Raw genomic sequence first — 22,609 nt, forward strand, 5'->3', positions numbered from 1 at the left:
CACATCTTAAAAATCATTAGTTAATTATTGTATGACAATATTGTATTTCTTTCTATCCTTAACTTTATTTATGGGATATTTTATTGTCTGTTTTAGTCATGCTTTACTATTAATTTTATTCATTTTTAACTTTTATCATTGTTCTTTTATAAAGTACTTTGGTCAATCGTGTTCTTTTTAAAGTGCTCTATAAATAAAGCTGGATTGGATTGGATTTCAACATCTTCTGGCCTGAAGTAGGATTTCAGAAGGAAAACCGAAATGCAAAAACTTTGTAAAAGGAATTGTGCTATACACACAATCACAAAAAATAGGGTATTTCCTTAAAAAAAAAATACACAACATAAAATGTGTATTATTACAAAAATGGTGCTTGTTTTTGTTCAGTGTGAAAAAGTTGGCACACGTAAAAAACTGAGGTGAGTCATTAGTGTTTAAGTGTGAGTACTCTTCTTAAAGGACACGATCTGCATTGCAGTACCCTGAGTTTCAGTTCCCAATGCAGTCTTTCTGCAGCTTTTATTTTCCTCTCATTATATCCATTTATTTATGTATGTATGTATGTGTTACTTCACACTACATAAACATTCTCAGTGAAGCTACATTAATATAATTATATCATTCTTACAAACCTTGATCGTCACATTCATAAAGTATGGAAATGAAGGAACAAGTAACACATAACTCTTACACACACACCTCATACACAACAGGTTTCAGGTGTTTATTCAGGGTAAACATAAAAAGAAAAGAAAAAAAGAGCAGTTTTCAATCAGCAGTACTTCATCTACTACTATCAGGAAAATATATATTATCATACACACATTTTTAAAATAATTATCTAGTTAGAAAATCAGCCTCCATAAAATTGGTTGTTAATGTTTATACCCCTTACTTCTCAAAACTCGTGTTATGTAAAGTACGGGTGCACCAACATGTTAATTCCAGCTGTTCTGCCTGGCAAATGACACATTTACTGATTGCGGTGGATGATGTTTCTGTTTAAAATTTAAAGAAAAAGAAATCATGAAGATTTCTTTGTTTCCCTGAAACACATTATGGAATCAAATGTAAAAAAAGACAAGAAGTGATAAATTTCACAATCGGTGCATCCCAAACGTACAGTGATCCACAGATCCAACAGTAGCAGAGCTGACTACCTATCCTTGTTGCTACGGAGATCGGTCGTCAACGGGTCGTGCTGAATAGTTTGGTGCAACATCAGAGCGAGGAGACCAGCTCTGTTGGTCATAGCAGTCCTGACATTACGTTCCTGTTCAAAGAGCTCGTCCAGCTTGTACCACTGTGTGGGGGGAAGGAAAAGAAACAGACCAGTGTGGAAGAGCCAGTGTTAGTTATTTAAAATGACAAAGTCATAAAGAGATTTCCGTCTCATCCCGGGATTGAGCTGTGGATCTTCCACTTTTTACTGCTCTGCCTACTTTAACTCCTTCAATATGCACAGGTGAATGTAAAGCGACCCCCCACCCATTTCTACTACTCAGCCAAAAAAATCTGCTGTAACCAGACCGTTTTTGGTCCACTACCTGCATTCCCCAGAAAGCTGCCCGATATCTCACCTGATCTGACACACGACTTTCTTTGACTTTGTTTGAACTGTGCAAGCTTTCCAAACTACCGCATCAATCGTGAAGTTGGACTCACCACCCTGACGCGCTCCAAGTCCACCTCGGCTCTCCTGAGCTTTTCCCAGTTGTAATGTTTGTTGCACTTTCTTTTGGAGACTCTGCAATATTCTCCTGTCGGCTCAAACACATTCTTCACTAGAGGGCACCCACACACCTCATCCACAGGCACCTGTGGACCGATCAAAAGAAAGACAGATTAAAGTCTTCACATTGACTGCACTTTATGCTTAGTGGCTTCCCGCTGCCACTTCTTTGCTTTTACACCAAGAAAGCTGTTTTTCTGACCTTTGGATCTCTGGAATGCTCTGGACACAAAACCTGAAGCCTCTTGCAATATGTCTTGCTTTGTGGATTGTACACGTCACAGAAGAGCCTGGTTGCACTGCAAGAAAAACATCATCTTAGTAAATCATCCAACTACAGAAACATTCAAAAAACCTAAAGGCAACAATGAACTTCACTAACCCTTCTATCCTTGTAGGGTACATTGACCCGAAGGAAGTCTGGCTCTCATACTGTTAAATAATCAGAAAAATAAGTGTTTAGGAAAAGAATGAGCTTGCAGCAGTATCAAGAGAAATGAAAGAAATGATCACCTTTGCATAGCATCTCTCCATATGTCTGAGTGCCACTTTTGGATTGATCGGATGACTGCAAGACACGCAGAAGATCTGCAGATCTGTGTCCTCGCTGTCGCCTTCATTTACCTGCAAACAGGAACCAAACCAAATCTAGGTGTTCCCTCTGTTCTTCATCTCCAGTTTCAAATAAACAATCAATGCCTGAGACGTGCGCTCACCTCCTCGTCCTGCTGAACCGCCTGCTGCTTCGCTTTGGCGATGATGCCCTCCAGTTCGTGGAAGCGTCGCTCCATCTCGGTGAGGCGGAGCCGGGCGTTCTGCTGTTCCCGGCGTATCCGCTCCAGCTGCTTCTTACCGTGTTCCTCGGCAATGCAGGGGCTCTGCTGCCACTGCTGGATACGCTGAGGGAGGATCTCATAGATCCGGCTGACAAGAACAAAGATTTTAAAACTTTAAAAAAGTGAAGTAGAAAGAAAATTCCAAACGCTTTTCCAGTAAGTTGAGAGAAAACAACAAAAGCAAAAAGAAAGTCTTACTTGGCGGCCAACTTCATGCCGCAGTCCTCAGAGCAGTATTTGGAGTTGGGTCTTGCTCCCTCCACACAGTTCGGTCCCAGGCACTGACGCTGACCTCCGCTATCTCGCAAATCCCCCCTCTCACTGTGCCTGCTTCGGTCTTTGTGCTTCTGCTTCTGCTTGTGGCGACGTGACTCCTTCTGAATGGTTTTTTTTTTCCAAAAACAGATGTTACCATTTTAACACGCGGCAGCTCTTAAAATATCAACATTTTCTATGAGAAAACCAGCCTTACTTTCTTCTCAAACTTCTTTTCTCGTCTCTTGACATGCTTCACCTTTATAGCTTTCTTACGCATGACAGGACTGAAGGGCACCTCGTCTTCGTCCTCACTGGCCCACGCCTGCATAAGAGGAGTGATTGAGTGAGTGCATGTAAAAGTGAGTTTTTCCTTCTCACTGTCGCCAAGTGCTCGCTCATATGGGGCTATCTAACTGTTGGAGTTTTCTCTTTAATATTTACCTTACAGTATGAAGCGCCTTCAGGCAACTATTGTTGTGATTTGGCACTATATAAATACAATGGAGTTGAACTGAATTGAATATGCAACAGCGTAATGTGAATCGTTCTCCTACCATGCTGTCGTCCAGTCCTGCCGTCTTGTACTGCTGGTAGAGTTCTGCCTCGCTGTCGTAGTCCTCAGAGTACCGCCTCCGTCTGTGGTGGGAATTGTCCCTCCTTTCTCTCAGAGAGAATTCCTCATCCTTCACACGCAGCATTTTCTGAACACAAGATTTATAGGAATTTAGAAAAACAAACAAAAAAAACAACCTTTTGATTTACACCCTAGTTTTGATGTCCCTTGCACGTTAATGTGTAATTACCAGTGTTGGGACTAACGCGTTATTAAGTAACGGGTTACAGTAACTACGTTATTATTGTGGTAACGAGCACGGTAACTAGTTATTATGCCAGAACCAGGAACGCGTTACTCGTCACTGGGATTTAGATAGGCTCGTTATTCGTTACTTCGTGTGGTGGCTATTGCGGAGCTTCCGCAGATTCAATAACATTAGCAAGTGGTGGAAGCCAGCAGGTGGATGAAGGAAAAGGGAGGCAAGAGGAGAGACCCGAAGCAGCCGCCGGTCCGAGAGTGTCAGGTGAACTGAACTTCAGGTAAGAAGTTATGACTGCAGTCTATCTGGGTCAGATATGAACCAAGTTTAGTTGGAGTTTATTTTCGTTATGCTGACTTTTTCGTACCGTGTACTAGCTAGCATGACGGAGTTTCTATACAGCTGGGTGGTGCTATGTTACTGTTGAACTTGTTCATACGGTTAATTATTAGAGTTGCCAACCGTCTCAGAATCGTCTCGAATTAAGAGAAAATATTAGGCGTTTGGTATTGAGGTGAAAAGGAACAGTTTGTCCCGGACAGCTACAATGAAAAAGACACAAAGCTGGATTTATTCTGTGTTTGCGCTGCACAGCTGCCTCTTCTTCTCTCATTCTCCCCCCTCCCTCTCCTGTTTCTACTTCAATCGTGAAACTGATCAATGATCAGCTGATCGTCTCTCTTGTTTATTTATCGCCCACTTTCCGCCAGAAAGAGGAAACCAGCGGATGTCGCGCTAAACAACAGCAGCACATATAAGCTTGATCAGCTGTTGTTAGAATTTATTCATCATCAGAGCTGAGCAGTTGATGGAGAAACAGGTTTACCTTTTAGGTGACATGAATGAGTAGAAGGGAAGTTATGAACTGTTTCTAAGAGACAAATAACACCAGGATCCTTTTCTAAGTAGCTGACAGCTGGTAACTGTGCAGGGGCGGGTCTAGCAAAGTGTTGCCAGGGGTCCGTTGTAGGGCATTAACAGGGAGAGGTGGGCACAAGGAAATACTTTTCTTTCTTATTCTCATTTAAAATGTCTCGCTTTTAAAAAAATAATTATCTGAGTTTTACAACAAACAATTGATAGATTGATACATATATACCATCAGAACAGTGAACATCACTGTCACAACAGTGTTTATTTTCATTCAGAGGCTTTATGATATTTCCTATAATGGTGGGCCGGTCTCTAGTCAAAATCCCCAGGACGATTTTTTTTGTCCCAGTCCAGCTCTGTATGCAGCTCATCTGCAGTCTGGTGTTACCTACATCTTCCTATTCAGAAGGCAGAATTTCCGAGTTCTGAGTACAATCAAAGCACCACGACGAGCAGGCTAGAATCATGCAGTGGTCAACGACGGTCCAGGCGTGGGATTTCTCTCGTGGAAACGGGCACATTATTTTTTCTTTTCTATTGGTAGGTGGCACAATGCACGTGTGGCAAGTAAGTAAGCTAGAAGACTGGCAATCTTGCTGGGTATCCAGTTATGGAAGCAACACATTAACAAGTTACTTTCACTAGTAACTAGTTACTCTGAAAGTAACGAGTAACTTGAAGTAACTGAGTTACTTTTGATAGAAGTAACTAGTAATGTAACTAAGTTACTAATTTAAAGTAACTTACCCAACACTGGTAATTACTATACTATTACACTCTATGAGGCACTGTTAACACATTATGGAGCTAAAGGGACTTACCCTGGCTCGCACTTCACATTGCCTGAACCTGCACTTCTGTCTGATTTTGTTGGGGCCTCCAAACTTCTTCATGTCCTTGCAGAAATCACACTGAGCACAGTCTTCAGTCCTCCTGCAAGGCTCACATTCCCCGCACATCCTCACTGAACGCTTTACCTGGGAGAAATTAACAAGAGGCAATAAGAGTCAGGACATCCTGGAAAACAAAAAATGAAATTCAAAGCAAAAAATGTACAGACTTTACTAAATTACATATCACTCCATAAGACTATGAGGAAGATCAGCCAACCCCAGCCATGCATGTAGCGAATCCATCTCTGCTTATAATGACCACAATAATACAACTTACTTTGGATCCACGCCGTCTTTCACTTCTATAGTCTGGAGTACTTGGAGTGCTGTACTGTCTTTCACCTCTGTCAGAGTCGGGTTCCTTGTCACGATTTTTCTTTGATCTGTATTTTACTTCCAACAAGGGGTTTTCTTCTGGTGATCACAAATACAAGGAAGAGGAATCTTGTTAATTTCCAGGCAAATAAAGAACCAGAGTGAATTAAAAAAAAAAAAATATATATATATATATATATATCATCACCTCTGCATCTCATGCAGTACCATTCCTGGATTGCCTTCGCCATTTTCTCAGTGATGTTAATGCAGTGGCCATGGAACCACTCATTACAGTTGTCACAGCCACTGTCGCCGAGAAACAAATGCATTTAATGAACAAGCATTTAATGTATGAAATACTTCTTCTGTGCCATATTAAACATGACAATACGGGTATAAATTTTGAGGTGACATAAAAATGTCATATCATGTATGAGACCAAGACAAATTTAGATCTAAAAAGACAATGTTCAAGATAGCAACACACACACAAAAAAACATAAGAAAACTTTTTCCAATAAAAGTGGAAACAATAAACATGTTTTCACCGCATAAGAGCGAAAAGAACCCACATCACATACAACAAGGCTATGGAGGAGGAGATACTAGCAGCTGGTGGTGTGTGGCCCAGATGTAAAGAAATGACTCCCCCCAGGCCTCACTCGCACACTCACTAGTTTTGTACCGTCTGTCAGGAACAGGAAACAGTGGTTGGAAATTACCGTTGGTGTTACATGGGGGAAAAGAAGGGCTTTAAGGATCTGGGTAAAAACTAGAGATGGATCGATCCGATATTACGTATCGGTCCGATACTGACCTAAATTATTGGATTGGATATCGGAGAGAAATAAAAAATGTAACCCGATCCATTAAATATCACAAAAGCATCTAACAAAACTTGTGACATGGCGTGACCCAGCTCTTGACCTTAGCACGTCGGAGGAGTGTGCATCACGTGATCATGAGCGGCTGTGGTGTGCGAGACCTGTCGGTGGTCTGGTTGAGCATTTGGAGCCGCTATGTGCATCCAAAGCGGCATTTCATCTCCGAGAAAGTTATCCCAGAGAAGTAAAGCAAGTGTGTAAGTTAATTTCTGAAAGTTTGTAAAGAATTCCCACGCTAAGCTTCACAACCGATATATGGAGCGACCGCCTCTTCTTCTCTCCTCCTCCCTCTCCTGTTGTTACTTGAAATCATAAAACTGATCAATGATAGGCTGATCGGCTTTTCTGTTGCAAACTCCTGCAAACATCCCAGCCCTGACATCACTTCAGGGTTTCCGTAGTGTAGTGGTTGTCACGTTCACCTCACAGGCGAAAGGTCCCCGGTCCGTAACCGGGCGGAAACATGGGTCTTTGGGGCAGGGACAGCTCAGTAGGTAAAGTGTTGGCCCTGTGATCGGAAGGTCAGGGGTTCAATTCCCCTCAACGGCTATGGTACCGTCCCTACACACTGCTCAATAGCAGCCCATTGCTTCACTGAGTGAATGTGTTGAATGCAGAGAGGAATTTCCCCACGGGGGAACAACCAAAGTTTTCATCTGATGTAAAATGTATAGAAATACATTATTGTATCTAGTAACTATTATTCTAATAGTTAGTAGGCTTGTCCTTTTTTCTTTGGGAAAGTACCATCTGTGCAGTCTGCAATTCTGTTGAAGAAAGATGTTGTCAACAGGAAAATTGTACTTAGTAGTCAGTATAATCTTTTAATGATATAAGTTTGCATATGGTAGAATACTGCATGTACTCATTAGTGTTTAGAAGTATATAGTTGGTGGCATAGTGAAAGAATGTCTCATCCTAGGGGGCTTGTAACACTTCAAGGTGTTCTAGCGTCCACACCTACATCCTGGGAGCATGGGAAGAGGTCGTACCTTGTTTTATTGTTTTAACGTAGCTATGTCTGTTTTAGTCTAAGTGCCTTTTGTTTAGATGAACTGCTGGACTTCTTCACTGTGTTATCTAGGGTGAACCATCTAGGGTGAGGGGGAGACTACCCTCTTCCTGACCCTTTGATCAGCAGGACCCCACACACACACACACACACACACACACACACACACACACACACACACACACACACTGAAGTATAAATAAAGACCGGGGCAGTTTCTCAGCGCGAGTCTCAGTTCTGGAGACTGCCCTTGCTAGCAAGAAGTTCTGTGTGTTTCTCTTCTCTGAGTCTTTACTGAAGAAGTGTTTTAGAGTATATTTCTTAACAGATGTCGAATCTATTTAATTATTGTGGAAATATAATTGACGTCTGTGCATTTGTTTTACACATGCATTAAATTAAAGTCGATTACGTTGATTAAGCATTATGAGATGGAGGGTGGGGGGGTGGTTCCCTATGTTTTTTGCTGCGAGTTGGCAACCCTATTAGTTAGGGGAAATATTAAACAACCTAAGTACTCTTTAAAATACCAGAATAGGGAGGATGGTGTAGGTTTAAGTTTATTAGATTGATTAGTATTGCTGAACTATGAAATATGGGTGCAGTGGATTTTTTGCATACAAGTATAACAGAATAGCTTTAGTTTTCTTTTTTAAAACTTGAGTATGAGTTTTATTGATTATAAAACACACTATATCAGATTCATTTCGGTATCGGCAGATATCCAAATTTATGATATTGGTATCGGTCATTAAAAAGTGGTATCGTGCCATCTCTAGTAAAAACTGGACCCATGATGAAACACTACAACAAGTACAACATATTCTTCAGTTTTAATATGTGACCATACTGTGCAGACTGCTGATGAGTTACACGGTTACATTTCATTAATCATTGTTAAACTAAAGTGGTAAGCAGTTACTTTATCCTTTCACTTAAAATTTCCAGGAAAAACACTACCTTGGCTACTTTTGTGCTTACATTTGATCTATGCTGGGTCACTACTTTTGCACTATAATGCTGCTGCTGACACCTTGGTTCACACTGACAATTAGAAAAAAGCTGATAGGAAAAGAAGGATGGAAAATGCCTGGAATTTAGTTACACTTGCAAATACTGCTGCCTCCAAACTGCAAGCATCAATAAAATGTTACAGTATTGTTTTCTATATCTGTGCATATATCCTTATTGGTAGTTTTCTCGAAATAGAAGATCTTCATTTTAAAAAAAAATCTCTGATAACATTGCTGAAGCTAGCGCCCACCCCTACTGCGCGTACTGCAAATATAAAACTGATATATACTTACATCATGAAGCAGTTGATGTCTGGTTTCCGACAAATACAGTAAAGAGGTGCGTTCTCCCCCTCCATACCAGTGTTCTCAGGCACTGGTACATGGTCAGTGTCAGACACTTCACTGTCCTACAACATACCACATAGGACCACATTAGAAATGACATGTATGTAGACATGCTAATTATACCTGGCTAAATGGATGCAGTAACAAAATGTTACTTAACTACTCTAGTTATTAGTTTCCAGTTGTGTGCAGTTGCTCCAGTCTTACTGACAGTATACTGTTTCAAACACCAGTGCTAACATTTTATTTTTTAAATCTTAGTATGATTCTGCACCAAGACTTGTGGCCTGTTGCTCGGTAACTTATTGTCTGACTACATTAACTACAGTTCATAAACATCATTCATTTTCTCCTACTTATTTTATTCAGGTTGTATTCCAGCTGTCATAGGGCAAAAGTACACCCTGGACAGGTCGCCTGTCTGTTGGAGGGTTATTAGAGAGACTCGGACAACCACTCACACCAACAGCCAACTAAGCTAACCCCGCGCATGTCTTTGGAGTTCAACACCAGTCTGGCCGAATCACAGATAAGCAGGGTGTCTGTGCTGCAGAGCACAGCTGTGTCAGAGACTCTCGACATCAAGTAGCGTTAAGGATGCGGAGCGATGGGTGCACTAACACAATGTAAATATTAAAGTTCTCGCCATTGTCAATATGCTGTTGCGCTCTTGTTCGTATTATTGCAACCATATCTCTAGTCTAGCTTACCCTAAAAGTTTGGAGAGAATTGGTCTGTTAAGAAACGCGATCGATTGTTTGGGACTGCTCTAGCCATCACGTCGCATAAACAACTCTACTTCCGGTGGGAAAACTAATTAAGGGTAAAGTCGCACTAATAACACCTACCACTCATGTTCATAAGCATACGCTATGATCACTTCCACGCAGTAACGTTGTAATAAATATAATCCCGGTAAAGTCAATTAGCGAACACTACTGGCATGTAATGCCAATGGCGACCATTTCACAAACTGTAGAAAATGCTCAAAATGTTGTCGGCACCAAAAGTGAAGGGCTGACAGTTGTGTTTATATACGAACCGTAAGCGCTAATGTTGGTTAGCATCAGCTAAAGCGAGGAAGTTTGACACTTGCAGAGGCAGTGAACGCAGAGAGAGCTTAAAAACGCATTGTGGGGGTTTTTTTGTTTAGTCTTTGCTTCGTTGCTTTGATTTCGGGTTTCTTTTGCATTAAGACGTTGCGCACAAAATTACAGATATAACGGTGACTTAGCTGCTCGTTGGATAAACCCATGGACCTTAGAAAAGATCAACGCTACTCGGATGTAAGCACCCGTGTATAACACAATAGGCAAAATTACGCTTGCTAACCTTTCCACATCACAGGCTTCACATTAAATAAACATTTTTTCAAATACTCACCATGATCCGAGACCGTTTAAATATTTTGTTACTCTGAAAATATGGCAGTATGAAGCTAAACCTTTAGCTTGACGGCTAAAGCAATGCTAAGATTTACACGAAAACGATCAGCGAACATCGTTAAAGTACTATTGGTCTACATTCTTCTTCTATGGTAGCAGCCTGGGCAGAGTAACAGCCAACTCTACACTGCGCCATCTGTTGGCACCAATTACAGTAGAAAACATTGCGACAGCACGTTTTTGGGGGAAAATAACAGAGATTGAAACTTTATTGATAATTTGTCCAAGTTGAAAAATGCCCTCCTCCAAAAATATCACGTGACAACCTCATTGCCTTACAGAATTAGGACGTCACACACATGTAGAATCTTACCACCATTCTGATCCTTTGATCCTTTGATCCTTAAAACGCATAAATAGCGGTGAAGAGCAACGACTTTTAGTTCGTTTCTCGCAGCGTTGATGTGTGCAGCATTGAACCGTTCGCCAGAAAAGCCTTTTGAAATATTTGGATCCTTTGCAATTGTAACTGTATCCACACCCAACATGTCTCAAACAAATCCAAAGGGACAAGAAGTTGACCCCTACGCTCTTCCCTGGGATGAGCCACTAGACTCTTCCCTTTCCTCTCTTCCTTGGTGTGACCAAGTGGAACTAGAGGAAAAGCGTTTGGAAGAAATGGAGGATGAAGCGCTCAGAAACACTGAGAAGATTAAGTTCTTGATGGAGGAAAATGAGCGAAAGAGCGCTGAACTAAAAAAATTGTCATACCAGCTTCAAGAAAAGGAAGCTGTTATTGAGGAGAAACAACAAGATCTCCATGACATGGACAAGAAGAACCAGGAGCTCCAAAGAAAGCTTGATCAAGCTCTGCAACAAAATAAAAAAGTCATCCAAGAAAAGATACAAGATGGCATGAAGAAGAGAGGGCTGCAGAGCAATCTCCGAGACATGGAGCTAATGTACAGTGCAGACAAAAAAAAGCTTGATCGCACACTGCAAGAAAATGAAAAGCTTCTCCAAGAGAAAAGGCAACAGGAGTTAAAACAAAAACAAATGCATTCCAATCTTCAGAGCATCAAGCAACACAATGAAAGCTTGCAAGGAAAGCTTGATGAAGCTCTGCGACAAAATAGAAAACTCCTCCAAGAGAAGAAAGAAGACAGCATGAAGAAGAGAGGGCTGCACTCCAATCTCCGAGACATGGAGCTAATGTACAGTGTAGACAAAAAAAGGCTTGATCGCACAGAGCAAGCAAATGAGAAGCTTCTCCAAGAGAAAAGTGAACAAGAAATCAAACAAAAACAAATGGATTCCAAACTTCACAGCATCAAGCAACAAAATGAAAGCTTGCAAGGAAAGCTTGATGAAGCTCTGCGGCAAAAGAAAGAAATCCTTCAAGAGAAAGAGCAGCTGGAAAGAAAGCAGAGAGAAGAAAAACTTCTTCTCCAGGAGTTTGAGAAGAAAAACCAAAACCTGCAAGAACTTTACAACAAAATGAAGTTCAAAGCATCTGAGCTGGAAGGAGAAAATGAAAAACTGCAAAAACAGGAGGCAACATCTAAAGTGCTGAAAGAAAGGTTGGAAGAAAAAGAAGCCGAAATAGAAGAAGTGGAGAAAAAATGCAACAAGCTGCAGAAGGAAAACACCGAAACAATCGAGGAGCTGAAAATCCTCATCCTCGAGAAAAAGGTGCTCGTGGAAAAGCAGCTGGAGAAAAAGAAAAAACGCTTCTGCTTCTTCTGGAGGAAGAACACTCCTTCTTTCACTACTGCCAATGTCACCTCTTCTTCCCCCACCTCTGTTCCAGCTTAATTCCCCCCCTCCCTTTAACTACTAACACCTCCCCCATCTCCCTCCCCTCTTTTCACAGTCACCCCCCAACCAGTCCCGACAGTTGACTGCCCCCTCTAGAGCCTGGTTCTGTCATAGGTTTCTTCCTTTAAAGGGAGTTTTTCCTATCCACTGTCGCCTAGTGCTTGCTCAGAGGGGATTGTTGGGGTTTTCTCTCCTCTCTCCCTTTACTTTACGCTCTTCTTTACACCCCCCCCCCACCCCCACCTTTTTTTTTCTTAATAATTGAACAATAAAAACAGTTGGCCGCTAATTAAATGTGTCAAATCAATGTCTTTATTCGAGAATACAAGAAATGGGTAATAGCTGCATGTGTGTTTGTGTGTGTGCATAATATGCATACTTTACGTGTTGGATCCAAATCCCACAAGGAATTAAATAAAACAAGAAGACAAACAAAAACAAATATTTCTCTCCCTTCCCAGGTCAGGAATCAGGATGAGGAAGAAATGAGGTCAGATCAGTGCAGGTTTTTGCACTACTGACATAAAGTTTCTGCTGATTAAAAAAAGTATGTCGATATTTCTGAAATACATTTGCAAACAAATAACTTTGACAACTTGTGTTTTTTCATAAAAGAAAAAAGAAAAATCAGAGAGCAGAGCTGGTAAAACAGCTTAGCTCCGCAGGTTACAGGAGATCAGATGCCAAATACTTTTCATGACAGTCTTCGTTATTGCATAAATCTCCCCTTTTATCATTGATCAGTAAATCACTGCATATAAATTCATCTAACCGTTATAATTTCATGAGTAAAGATTCTCAGATGACTGAATGGCGGTTTTAGTAAATGTTGAACTTTATTGTGATTTCTATTTTTAGAATCAATAGCACACATTTTGATTTAGTTTTGCAAGCTGCTGATTTCACACAGATCCACTGCCCAAACGTGCCTTTGAGTTTTTCATCATTTAACAAGAATAGGCTCAGGCAATCATTGTGGAATTAGGCTTTGGGAAGGTCTGGGGACAGGTATGATGGTGGTGGTTTTAAAGCACTGTGGCACAACAGCTTGACTCAGGGAGATGTTAAAGATGCCCGCTAGGACATCAGTCAGCTGGTCAGCACGGGCTCCGAGCACACGTCCAGGTATATTGTCTGGTCCAGCAGCTTTGTGTGGGTTGACTTTAGTGAGAGTCCTTCTCACACTGGCCGTGGACAGGGACAGCACTTGGTTGTCTGGCAAGGGGGTGGCCCTCTATAGTCCGTCTTGCGTCCCATTTAAACAAGTGCGTGTTCACACTGCCCCTGGATGTCCTGGCCTCTGAGGTTAAGGTGTACGGCTCCTGGTTGTCAACTGACCAATTTATCATGGCAAAGCCTGTGGTGGACAAAAGACAAGAGGCTGATTATAAAAATGATCCATGCACGCCTTATGACCTACAGCATGTACAGTTAACACAGCTAAATGGCTGTGAAATTGTAAAATTACTTTTGAAATAAAGCTATTCAAAGTCAATTAACTGTGACTATAATAATAGCAATATTAGCCAGCAAACAAAACGTTAGCACTAATTAAAATAAGCTGCTAGGTGATGTTACTGTTTCAAGTTCTCTCATTGTTTGACATGTAGGGCAGATATTTTGGTGACACTGAGATTAGCCAGACACTAAACAGCAGTGTAATATCAACGCTAGATTAGATGTTTTCTAATCCGATAAAATGACATTATTCCTGTTTATAGAAGATGTTTGTCGTCTGTTTGTTTGACTGACAGGAACAGGAAATAGTGGTTGGAAATTACTGTTGGTGTTACATGAGGGTAAAGAAGGGCTTTAAGCACCTGGGTAAAAACTGGACCCATGATGAAACACTACAACAAGTACAACATATTCTTCAGTTTTAATATGTGACCATACTGTGCAGACTGCTGATGAGTTACACGGTTACATTTCATTAATCATTGTTAAACTAAAGTGGTAAGCAGTTACTTTATCCTTTCACTTAAAATTTCCAGGAAAAACACTACCTTGGCTACTTTTGTGCTTACATTTGATCTATGCTGGGTCACTACTTTTGCACTATAATGCTGCTGCTGACACCTTGGTTCACACTGACAATTAGAAAAAAGCTGATAGGAAAAGAAGGATGGAAAATGCCTGGAATTTAGTTACACTTGCAAATACTGCTGCCTCCAAACTGCAAGCATCAATAAAATGTTACAGTATTGTTTTCTATATCTGTGCATATATCCTTATTGGTAGCTTTCTCAAAATAGAAGATCTTCATTTTAAAAAAAAATCTCTGATAACATTGCTGAAGCTAGCGCCCACCCCTACTGCGCGTACTGCAAATATAAACCTGATATATACTTACATCATGAAGCAGTTGATGTCTGGTTTCCGACAAATACAGTAAAGAGGTGCGTTCTCCCCCTCCATACCAGTGTTCTCAGGCACTGGTACATGGTCAGTGTCAGACACTTCACTGTCCTACAACATACCACATAGGACCACATTAGAAATGACATGTATGTAGACATGCTAATTATACCTGGCTAAATGGATGCAGTAACAAAATGTTACTTAACTACTCTAGTTATTAGTTTCCAGTTGTGTGCAGTTGCTCCAGTCTTACTGACAGTATACTGTTTCAAACACCAGTGCCAACATTTTATTTTTTAAATCTTAGTATGATTCTGCACCAAGACTTGTGGCCTGTTGCTCGGTAACTTACTGTCTGACTACATTAACTACAGTTCATAAACATCATTCATTTTCTCCTACTTATTTTATTCAGGTTGTATTCCAGCTGTCATAGGGCAAAAGTACACCCTGGACAGGTCGCCTGTCTGTTGGAGGGTTATTAGAGAGACTCGGACAACCACTCACACCAACAGCCAACTAAGCTAACCCCGCGCATGTCTTTGGAGTTCAACACCAGTCTGGCCGAATCACAGATAAGCAGGGTGTCTGTGCTGCAGAGCACAGCTGTGTCAGAGACTCTCGACATCAATGTAGCGTTAAGGATGCGGAGCGATGGGTGCACTAACACAATGTAAATATTAAAGTTCTCGCCATTGTCAATATGCTGTTGCGCTCTTGTTCGTATTATTGCAACCATATCTCTAGTCTAGCTTACCCTAAAAGTTTGGAGAGAATTGGTCTGTTAAGAAACGCGATCGATTGTTTGGGACTGCTCTAGCAATCACGTCGCATAAACAACTCTACTTCCGGTGGGAAAACTAATTAAGGGTAAAGTCGCACTAATAACACCTACCACTCACGTTCATAAGCATACGCTATGATCACTTCCACGCAGTAACGTTGTAATAAATATAATCCCGGTAAAGTCAATTAGCGAACACTACTGGCATGTAATGCCAATGGCGACCATTTCACAAACTGTAGAAAATGCTCAAAATGTTGTCGGCACCAAAAGTGAAGGGCTGACAGTTGTGTTTATATACGAACCGTAAGCGCTAATGTTGGTTAGCATCAGCTAAAGCGAGGAAGTTTGACACTTGCAGAGGCAGTGAACGCAGAGAGAGCTTAAAAACGCATTGTGGGTTTTTTTTTGTTTAGTCTTTGCTTCGTTGCTTTGATTTGGGGTTTCTTTTGCATTAAGACGTTGCACACAAAATTACAGATATAACGGTGACTTAGCTGCTCGTTGGATAAACCCATGGACCTTAGAAAAGATCAACGCTACTCGGATGTAAGCACCCGTGTATAACACAATAGGCAAAATTACGCTTGCTAACCTTTCCACATCACAGGCTTCACATTAAATAAACATTTTTTCAAATACTCACCATGATCCGAGACCGTTTAAATATTTTGTTACTCTGAAAATATGGCAGTATGAAGCTAAACCTTTAGCTTGACGGCTAAAGCAATGCTAAGATTTACACGAAAACGATCAGCGAACATCGTTAAAGTACTATTGGTCTACATTCTTCTTCTATGGTAGCAGCCTGGGCAGAGTAACAGCCAACTCTACACTGCGCCATCTGTTGGCACCAATTACAGTAGAAAACATTATTGCGACAGCACGTTTTTTGGGGAAAATAACAGAGATTGAAACTTTATTGATAATTTGTCCAAGTTGAAAAATGCCCTCCTCCAAAAATATCACGTGACAACCTCATTGCCTTACAGAATTACGACGTCACACACATGTAGAATCTTACCACCATTCTGATCCTTTGATCCTTTGATCCTTAAAACGCATAAATAGCGGTGAAGAGCAACGACTTTTAGTCCGTTTCTCGCAGCGTTGATGTGTGCAGCATTGAACCGTTCGCCAGAAAAGCCTTTTGAAATATTTGGATCCTTTGCAATTGTAACTGTATCCACACCCAACATGTCTCAAACAAATCCAAAGGGACAAGAAGTTGACCCCTACGCTCTTCCCTGGGATGAGCCACTAGACTCTTCCCTTTCCTCTCTTCCTTGGTGTGACCAAGTGGAACTAGAGGAAAAGCGTTTGGAAGAAATGGAGGATGAAGCGCTCAGAAACACCGAGAAGATTAAGTTCTTGATGGAGGAAAATGAGCGAAAGAGCGCTGAACTAAAAAAATTGTCATACCAGCTTCAAGAAAAGGAAGCTGTTATTGAGGAGAAACAACAAGATCTCCATGACATGGACAAGAAGAACCAGGAGCTCCAAGGAAAGCTTGATGAAGCTCTGCAACAAAATAAAAAACTTGTCCAAGAGAAGAAAAAAGACGGCATGAAGAAGAGAGGGCTGCACAGCAATCTCCAAGAAATGGAGCTAATGTACAGTATATACAAAAAAAAGCTTGATCGCACACTGCAAGAAAATGAAAAGCTTCTCCAAGAGAAAAGGCAACAGGAGTTAAAACAAAAACAAATGCATTCCAATCTTCAGCGCATCGAGCAACACAATGAAAGCTTGCAAGGAAAGCTTCATGAAGCTCTGCGACAAAATAGAAAACTCCTCCAAGAGAAGAAAGAAGACAGCATGAAGAAGAGAGGGCTGCACTCCAATCTCCGAGACATGGAGCTAATGTACAGTGTAGACAAAAAAAGGCTTGATCGCACAGAGCAAGCAAATGAGAAGCTTCTCCAAGAGAAAAGTGAACAAGAAATCAAACAAAAACAAATGGATTCCAAACTTCACAGCATCAAGCAACAAAATGAAAGCTTGCAAGGAAAGCTTGATGAAGCTCTGCGGCAAAAGAAAGAAATCCTTCAAGAGAAAGAGCAGCTGGAAAGAAAGCAGAGAGAAGAAAAACTTCTTCTCCAGGAGTTTGAGAAGAAAAACCAAAATTTGCAAGAACTTTACAACAAAATGAAGTTCAAAGCATCTGAGCTGGAAGGAGAAAATGAAAAACTGCAAAAACAGGAGGCAACATCTAAAGTGCTGAAAGAAAGGTTGGAAGAAAAAGAAGCCGAAATAGAAGAAGTGGAGAAAAAATGCAACAAGCTGCAGAAGGAAAACACCGAAACAATCGAGGAGCTGAAAATCCTCATCCTCGAGAAAAAGGTGCTTGTGGAAAAGCAGCTGGAGAAAAAGAAAAAACGCTTCTGCTTCTTCTGGAGGAAGAACACTCCTTCTTTCACTACTGCCAATGTCACCTCTTCTTCCCCCACCTCTGTTCCAGCTTAATTCCCCCCCTCCCTTTAACTACTAACACCTCCCCCATCTCCCTCCCCTCTTTTCACAGTCACCCCCCAACCAGTCCCGACAGTTGACTGCCCCCTCTAGAGCCTGGTTCTGTCATAGGTTTCTTCCTTTAAAGGGAGTTTTTCCTATCCACTGTCGCCTAGTGCTTGCTCAGAGGGGATTGTTGGGGTTTTCTCTCCTCTCTCCCTTTACTTTACGCTCTTCTTTACATCCCCCCCACCCCCACCTTTTCTTTTTTCTTAATAATTGAACAATAAAAACAGTTGGCCACTAATTAAATGTGTCAAATCAATGTCTTTATTCAAGAATACAAGAAATGGGTAATAGCTGCATGTGTGTTTGTGTGTGTGCATAATATGCATACTTTACGTGTTGGATCCAAATCCCACAAGGAATTAAATAAAACAAGAAGACAAACAAAAACAAATATTTCTCTCCCTTCCCAGGTCAGGAATCAGGATGAGGAAGAAATGAGGTCAGATCAGTGCAGGTTTTTGCACTACTGACATAAAGTTTCTGCTGATTAAAAAAAGTATGTCGATATTTCTGAAATACATTTGCAAACAAATAACTTTGACAACTTGTGTTTTTTCATAAAAGAAAAAAGAAAAATCAGAGAGCAGAGCTGGTAAAACAGCTTAGCTCCGCAGGTTACAGGAGATCAGATGCCAAATACTTTTCATGACAGTCTTCGTTATTGCATAAATCTCCCCTTTTATCATTGATCAGTAAATCACTGCATATAAATTCATCTAACCGTTATAATTTCATGAGTAAAGATTCTCAGATGACTGAATGGCGGTTTTAGTAAATGTTGAACTTTATTGTGATTTCTATTTTTAGAATCAATAGCACACATTTTGATTTAGTTTTGCAAGCTGCTGATTTCACACAGATCCACTGCCCAAACGTGCCTTTGAGTTTTTCATCATTTAACAAGAATAGGCTCAGGCAATCATTGTGGAATTAGGCTTTGGGAAGGTCTGGGGACAGGTATGATGGTGGTGGTTTTAAAGCACTGTGGCACAACAGCTTGACTCAGGGAGATGTTAAAGATGCCCGCTAGGACATCAGTCAGCTGGTCAGCACGGGCTCCGAGCACACGTCCAGGTATATTGTCTGGTCCAGCAGCTTTGTGTGGGTTGACTTTAGTGAGAGTCCTTCTCACACTGGCCGTGGACAGGGACAGCACTTGGTTGTCTGGCAAGGGGGTGGCCCTCTATAGTCCGTCTTGTGTCCCATTTAAACAAGTGCGTGTTCACACTGCCCCTGGATGTCCTGGCCTCTGAGGTTAAGGTGTACGGCTCCTGGTTGTCAACTGACCAATTTATCATGGCAAAGCCTGTGGTGGACAAAAGACAAGAGGCTGATTATAAAAATGATCCATGCACGCCTTATGACCTACAGCATGTACAGTTAACACAGCTAAATGGCTGTGAAATTGTAAAATTACTTTTGAAATAAAGCTATTCAAAGTCAATTAACTGTGACTATAATAATAGCAATGTTAGCCAGCAAACAAAACGTTAGCACTAATTAAAATAAGCTGCTAGGTGATGTTACTGTTTCAAGTTCTCTCATTGTTTGACATGTAGGGCAGATATTTTGGTGACACTGAGATTAGCCAGACACTAAACAGCAGTGTAATATCAACGCTAGATTAGATGTTTTCTAATCCGATAAAATGACATTATTCCTGTTTATAGAAGATGTTTGTCGTCTGTTTGTTTGACTGACAGGAACAGGAAATAGTGGTTGGAAATTACTGTTGGTGTTACATGAGGGTAAAGAAGGGCTTTAAGCACCTGGGTAAAAACTGGACCCATGATGAAACACTACAACAAGTACAACATATTCTTCAGTTTTAATATGTGACCATACTGTGCAGACTGCTGATGAGTTACACGGCTACATTTCATTAATCATTGTTAAACTAAAGTGGTAAGCAGTTACTTTATCCTTTCACTTAAAATTTCCAGGAAAAACACTACCTTGGCTACTTTTGTGCTTACATTTGATCTATGCTGGGTCACTACTTTTGCACTATAATGCTGCTGCTGACACCTTGGTTCACACTGACAATTAGAAAAAAGCTGATAGGAAAAGAAGGATGGAAAATGCCTGGAATTTAGTTACACTTGCAAATACTGCTGCCTCCAAACTGCAAGCATCAATAAAATGTTACAGTATTGTTTTCTATATCTGTGCATATATCCTTATTGGTAGCTTTCTCAAAATATAAGATCTTCATTTTAAAAAAAAATCTCTGATAACATTGCTGAAGCTAGCGCCCACCCCTACTGCGCGTACTGCAAATATAAACCTGATATATACTTACATCATGAAGCAGTTGATGTCTGGTTTCCGACAAATACAGTAAAGAGGTGCATTCTCCCCCTCCATACCAGTGTTCTCAGGCACTGGTACATGGTCAGTGTCAGACACTTCACTGTCCTACAACATACCACATAGGACCACATTAGAAATGACATGTATGTAGACATGCTAATTATACCTGGCTAAATGGATGCAGTAACAAAATGTTACTTAACTACTCTAGTTATTAGTTTCCAGTTGTGTGCAGTTGCTCCAGTCTTACTGACAGTATACTGTTTCAAACACCAGTGCCAACATTTTATTTTTTAAATCTTAGTATGATTCTGCACCAAGACTTGTGGCCTGTTGCTCGGTAACTTATTGTCTGACTACATTAACTACAGTTCATAAACATCATTCATTTTCTCCTACTTATTTTATTCAGGTTGTATTCCAGCTGTCATAGGGCAAAAGTACACCCTGGACAGGTCGCCAGTCTGTTGGAGGGTTATTAGAGAGACTCGGACAACCACTCACACCAACAGCCAACTAAGCTAACCCCGCGCATGTCTTTGGAGTTCAACACCAGTCTGGCCGAATCACAGATAAGCAGGGTGTCTGTGCTGCAGAGCACAGCTGTGTCAGAGACTCTCGACATCAATGTAGCGTTAAGGATGCGGAGCGATGGGTGCACTAACACAATGTAAATATTAAAGTTCTCGCCATTGTCAATATGCTGTTGCGCTCTTGTTCGTATTATTGCAACCATATCTCTAGTCTAGCTTACCCTAAAAGTTTGGAGAGAATTGGTCTGTTAAGAAACGCGATCGATTGTTTGGGACTGCTCTAGCAATCACGTCGCATAAACAACTCTACTTCCGGTGGGAAAACTAATTAAGGGTAAAGTCGCACTAATAACACCTACCACTCACGTTCATAAGCATACGCTATGATCACTTCCACGCAGTAACGTTGTAATAAATATAATCCCGGTAAAGTCAATTAGCGAACACTACTGGCATGTAATGCCAATGGCGACCATTTCACAAACTGTAGAAAATGCTCAAAATGTTGTCGGCACCAAAAGTGAAGGGCTGACAGTTGTGTTTATATACGAACCGTAAGCGCTAATGTTGGTTAGCATCAGCTAAAGCGAGGAAGTTTGACACTTGCAGAGGCAGTGAACGCAGAGAGAGCTTAAAAACGCATTGTGGGTTTTTTTTTGTTTAGTCTTTGCTTCGTTGCTTTGATTTGGGGTTTCTTTTGCATTAAGACGTTGCACACAAAATTACAGATATAACGGTGACTTAGCTGCTCGTTGGATAAACCCATGGACCTTAGAAAAGATCAACGCTACTCGGATGTAAGCACCCGTGTATAACACAATAGGCAAAATTACGCTTGCTAACCTTTCCACATCACAGGCTTCACATTAAATAAACATTTTTTCAAATACTCACCATGATCCGAGACCGTTTAAATATTTTGTTACTCTGAAAATATGGCAGTATGAAGCTAAACCTTTAGCTTGACGGCTAAAGCAATGCTAAGATTTACACGAAAACGATCAGCGAACATCGTTAAAGTACTATTGGTCTACATTCTTCTTCTATGGTAGCAGCCTGGGCAGAGTAACAGCCAACTCTACACTGCGCCATCTGTTGGCACCAATTACAGTAGAAAACATTATTGCGACAGCACGTTTTTTGGGGAAAATAACAGAGATTGAAACTTTATTGATAATTTGTCCAAGTTGAAAAATGCCCTCCTCCAAAAATATCACGTGACAACCTCATTGCCTTACAGAATTACGACGTCACACACATGTAGAATCTTACCACCATTCTGATCCTTTGATCCTTTGATCCTTAAAACGCATAAATAGGGGTGAAGAGCAACGACTTTTAGTCCGTTTCTCGCAGCGTTGATGTGTGCAGCATTGAACCGTTCGCCAGAAAAGCCTTTTGAAATATTTGGATCCTTTGCAATTGTAACTGTATCCACACCCAACATGTCTCAAACAAATCCAAAGGGACAAGAAGTTGACCCCTACGCTCTTCCCTGGGATGAGCCACTAGACTCTTCCCTTTCCTCTCTTCCTTGGTGTGACCAAGTGGAACTAGAGGAAAAGCGTTTGGAAGAAATGGAGGATGAAGCGCTCAGAAACACCGAGAAGATTAAGTTCTTGATGGAGGAAAATGAGCGAAAGAGCGCTGAACTAAAAAAATTGTCATACCAGCTTCAAGAAAAGGAAGCTGTTATTGAGGAGAAACAACAAGATCTCCATGACATGGACAAGAAGAACCAGGAGCTCCAAGGAAAGCTTGATGAAGCTCTGCAACAAAATAAAAAACTTGTCCAAGAGAAGAAAAAAGACGGCATGAAGAAGAGAGGGCTGCACAGCAATCTCCAAGAAATGGAGCTAATGTACAGTATATACAAAAAAAAGCTTGATCGCACACTGCAAGAAAATGAAAAT

General features: G+C 41.0%; 1 protein-coding gene and 2 long non-coding RNA genes across 3 annotated transcripts; all 3 read right to left on the reverse strand.

The window, feature by feature from the left end:
• Positions 1-703: 703 nt before the first annotated feature.
• On the reverse strand, positions 704-10,518 carry cxxc1b (CXXC finger protein 1b). The gene is made up of 14 exons (XM_084927612.1): positions 10,366-10,518; positions 8,929-9,044; positions 5,931-6,031; positions 5,685-5,821; positions 5,336-5,491; positions 3,381-3,527; positions 3,041-3,148; positions 2,767-2,945; positions 2,449-2,656; positions 2,246-2,356; positions 2,115-2,164; positions 1,935-2,031; positions 1,666-1,818; positions 704-1,303 (listed from the first exon to the last, which is right to left on the reverse strand). The coding sequence occupies exons 1-14, from the start codon at positions 10,366-10,368 to the stop codon at positions 1,157-1,159; spliced, it is 1,713 nt and encodes a 570-aa protein (XP_084783738.1). The 5' UTR covers positions 10,369-10,518; the 3' UTR covers positions 704-1,156.
• A 2,478-nt stretch (positions 10,519-12,996) lies between these two features.
• Positions 12,997-16,337, reverse strand: LOC146386512 (uncharacterized). The gene is made up of 3 exons (XR_014800229.1): positions 15,977-16,337; positions 14,539-14,654; positions 12,997-13,542 (listed from the first exon to the last, which is right to left on the reverse strand). It is a non-coding gene; the product is annotated as an uncharacterized LOC146386512 (long non-coding RNA).
• Positions 16,338-18,088: 1,751 nt separating this feature from the next.
• LOC146386513 (uncharacterized) lies at positions 18,089-21,956 on the reverse strand. Its single transcript, XR_014800230.1, has 3 exons — positions 21,591-21,956; positions 20,153-20,268; positions 18,089-19,156 (listed from the first exon to the last, which is right to left on the reverse strand). It is a non-coding gene; the product is annotated as an uncharacterized LOC146386513 (long non-coding RNA).
• Between the last annotated feature and the right edge of the window lie 653 nt (positions 21,957-22,609).

This window comes from Perissodus microlepis, chromosome 5 (assembly GCF_051167445.1).
Source record: "Perissodus microlepis isolate ML-2025 ecotype Zambia chromosome 5, ASM5116744v1, whole genome shotgun sequence".
NCBI lineage: Eukaryota > Metazoa > Chordata > Actinopteri > Cichliformes > Cichlidae > Perissodus > Perissodus microlepis.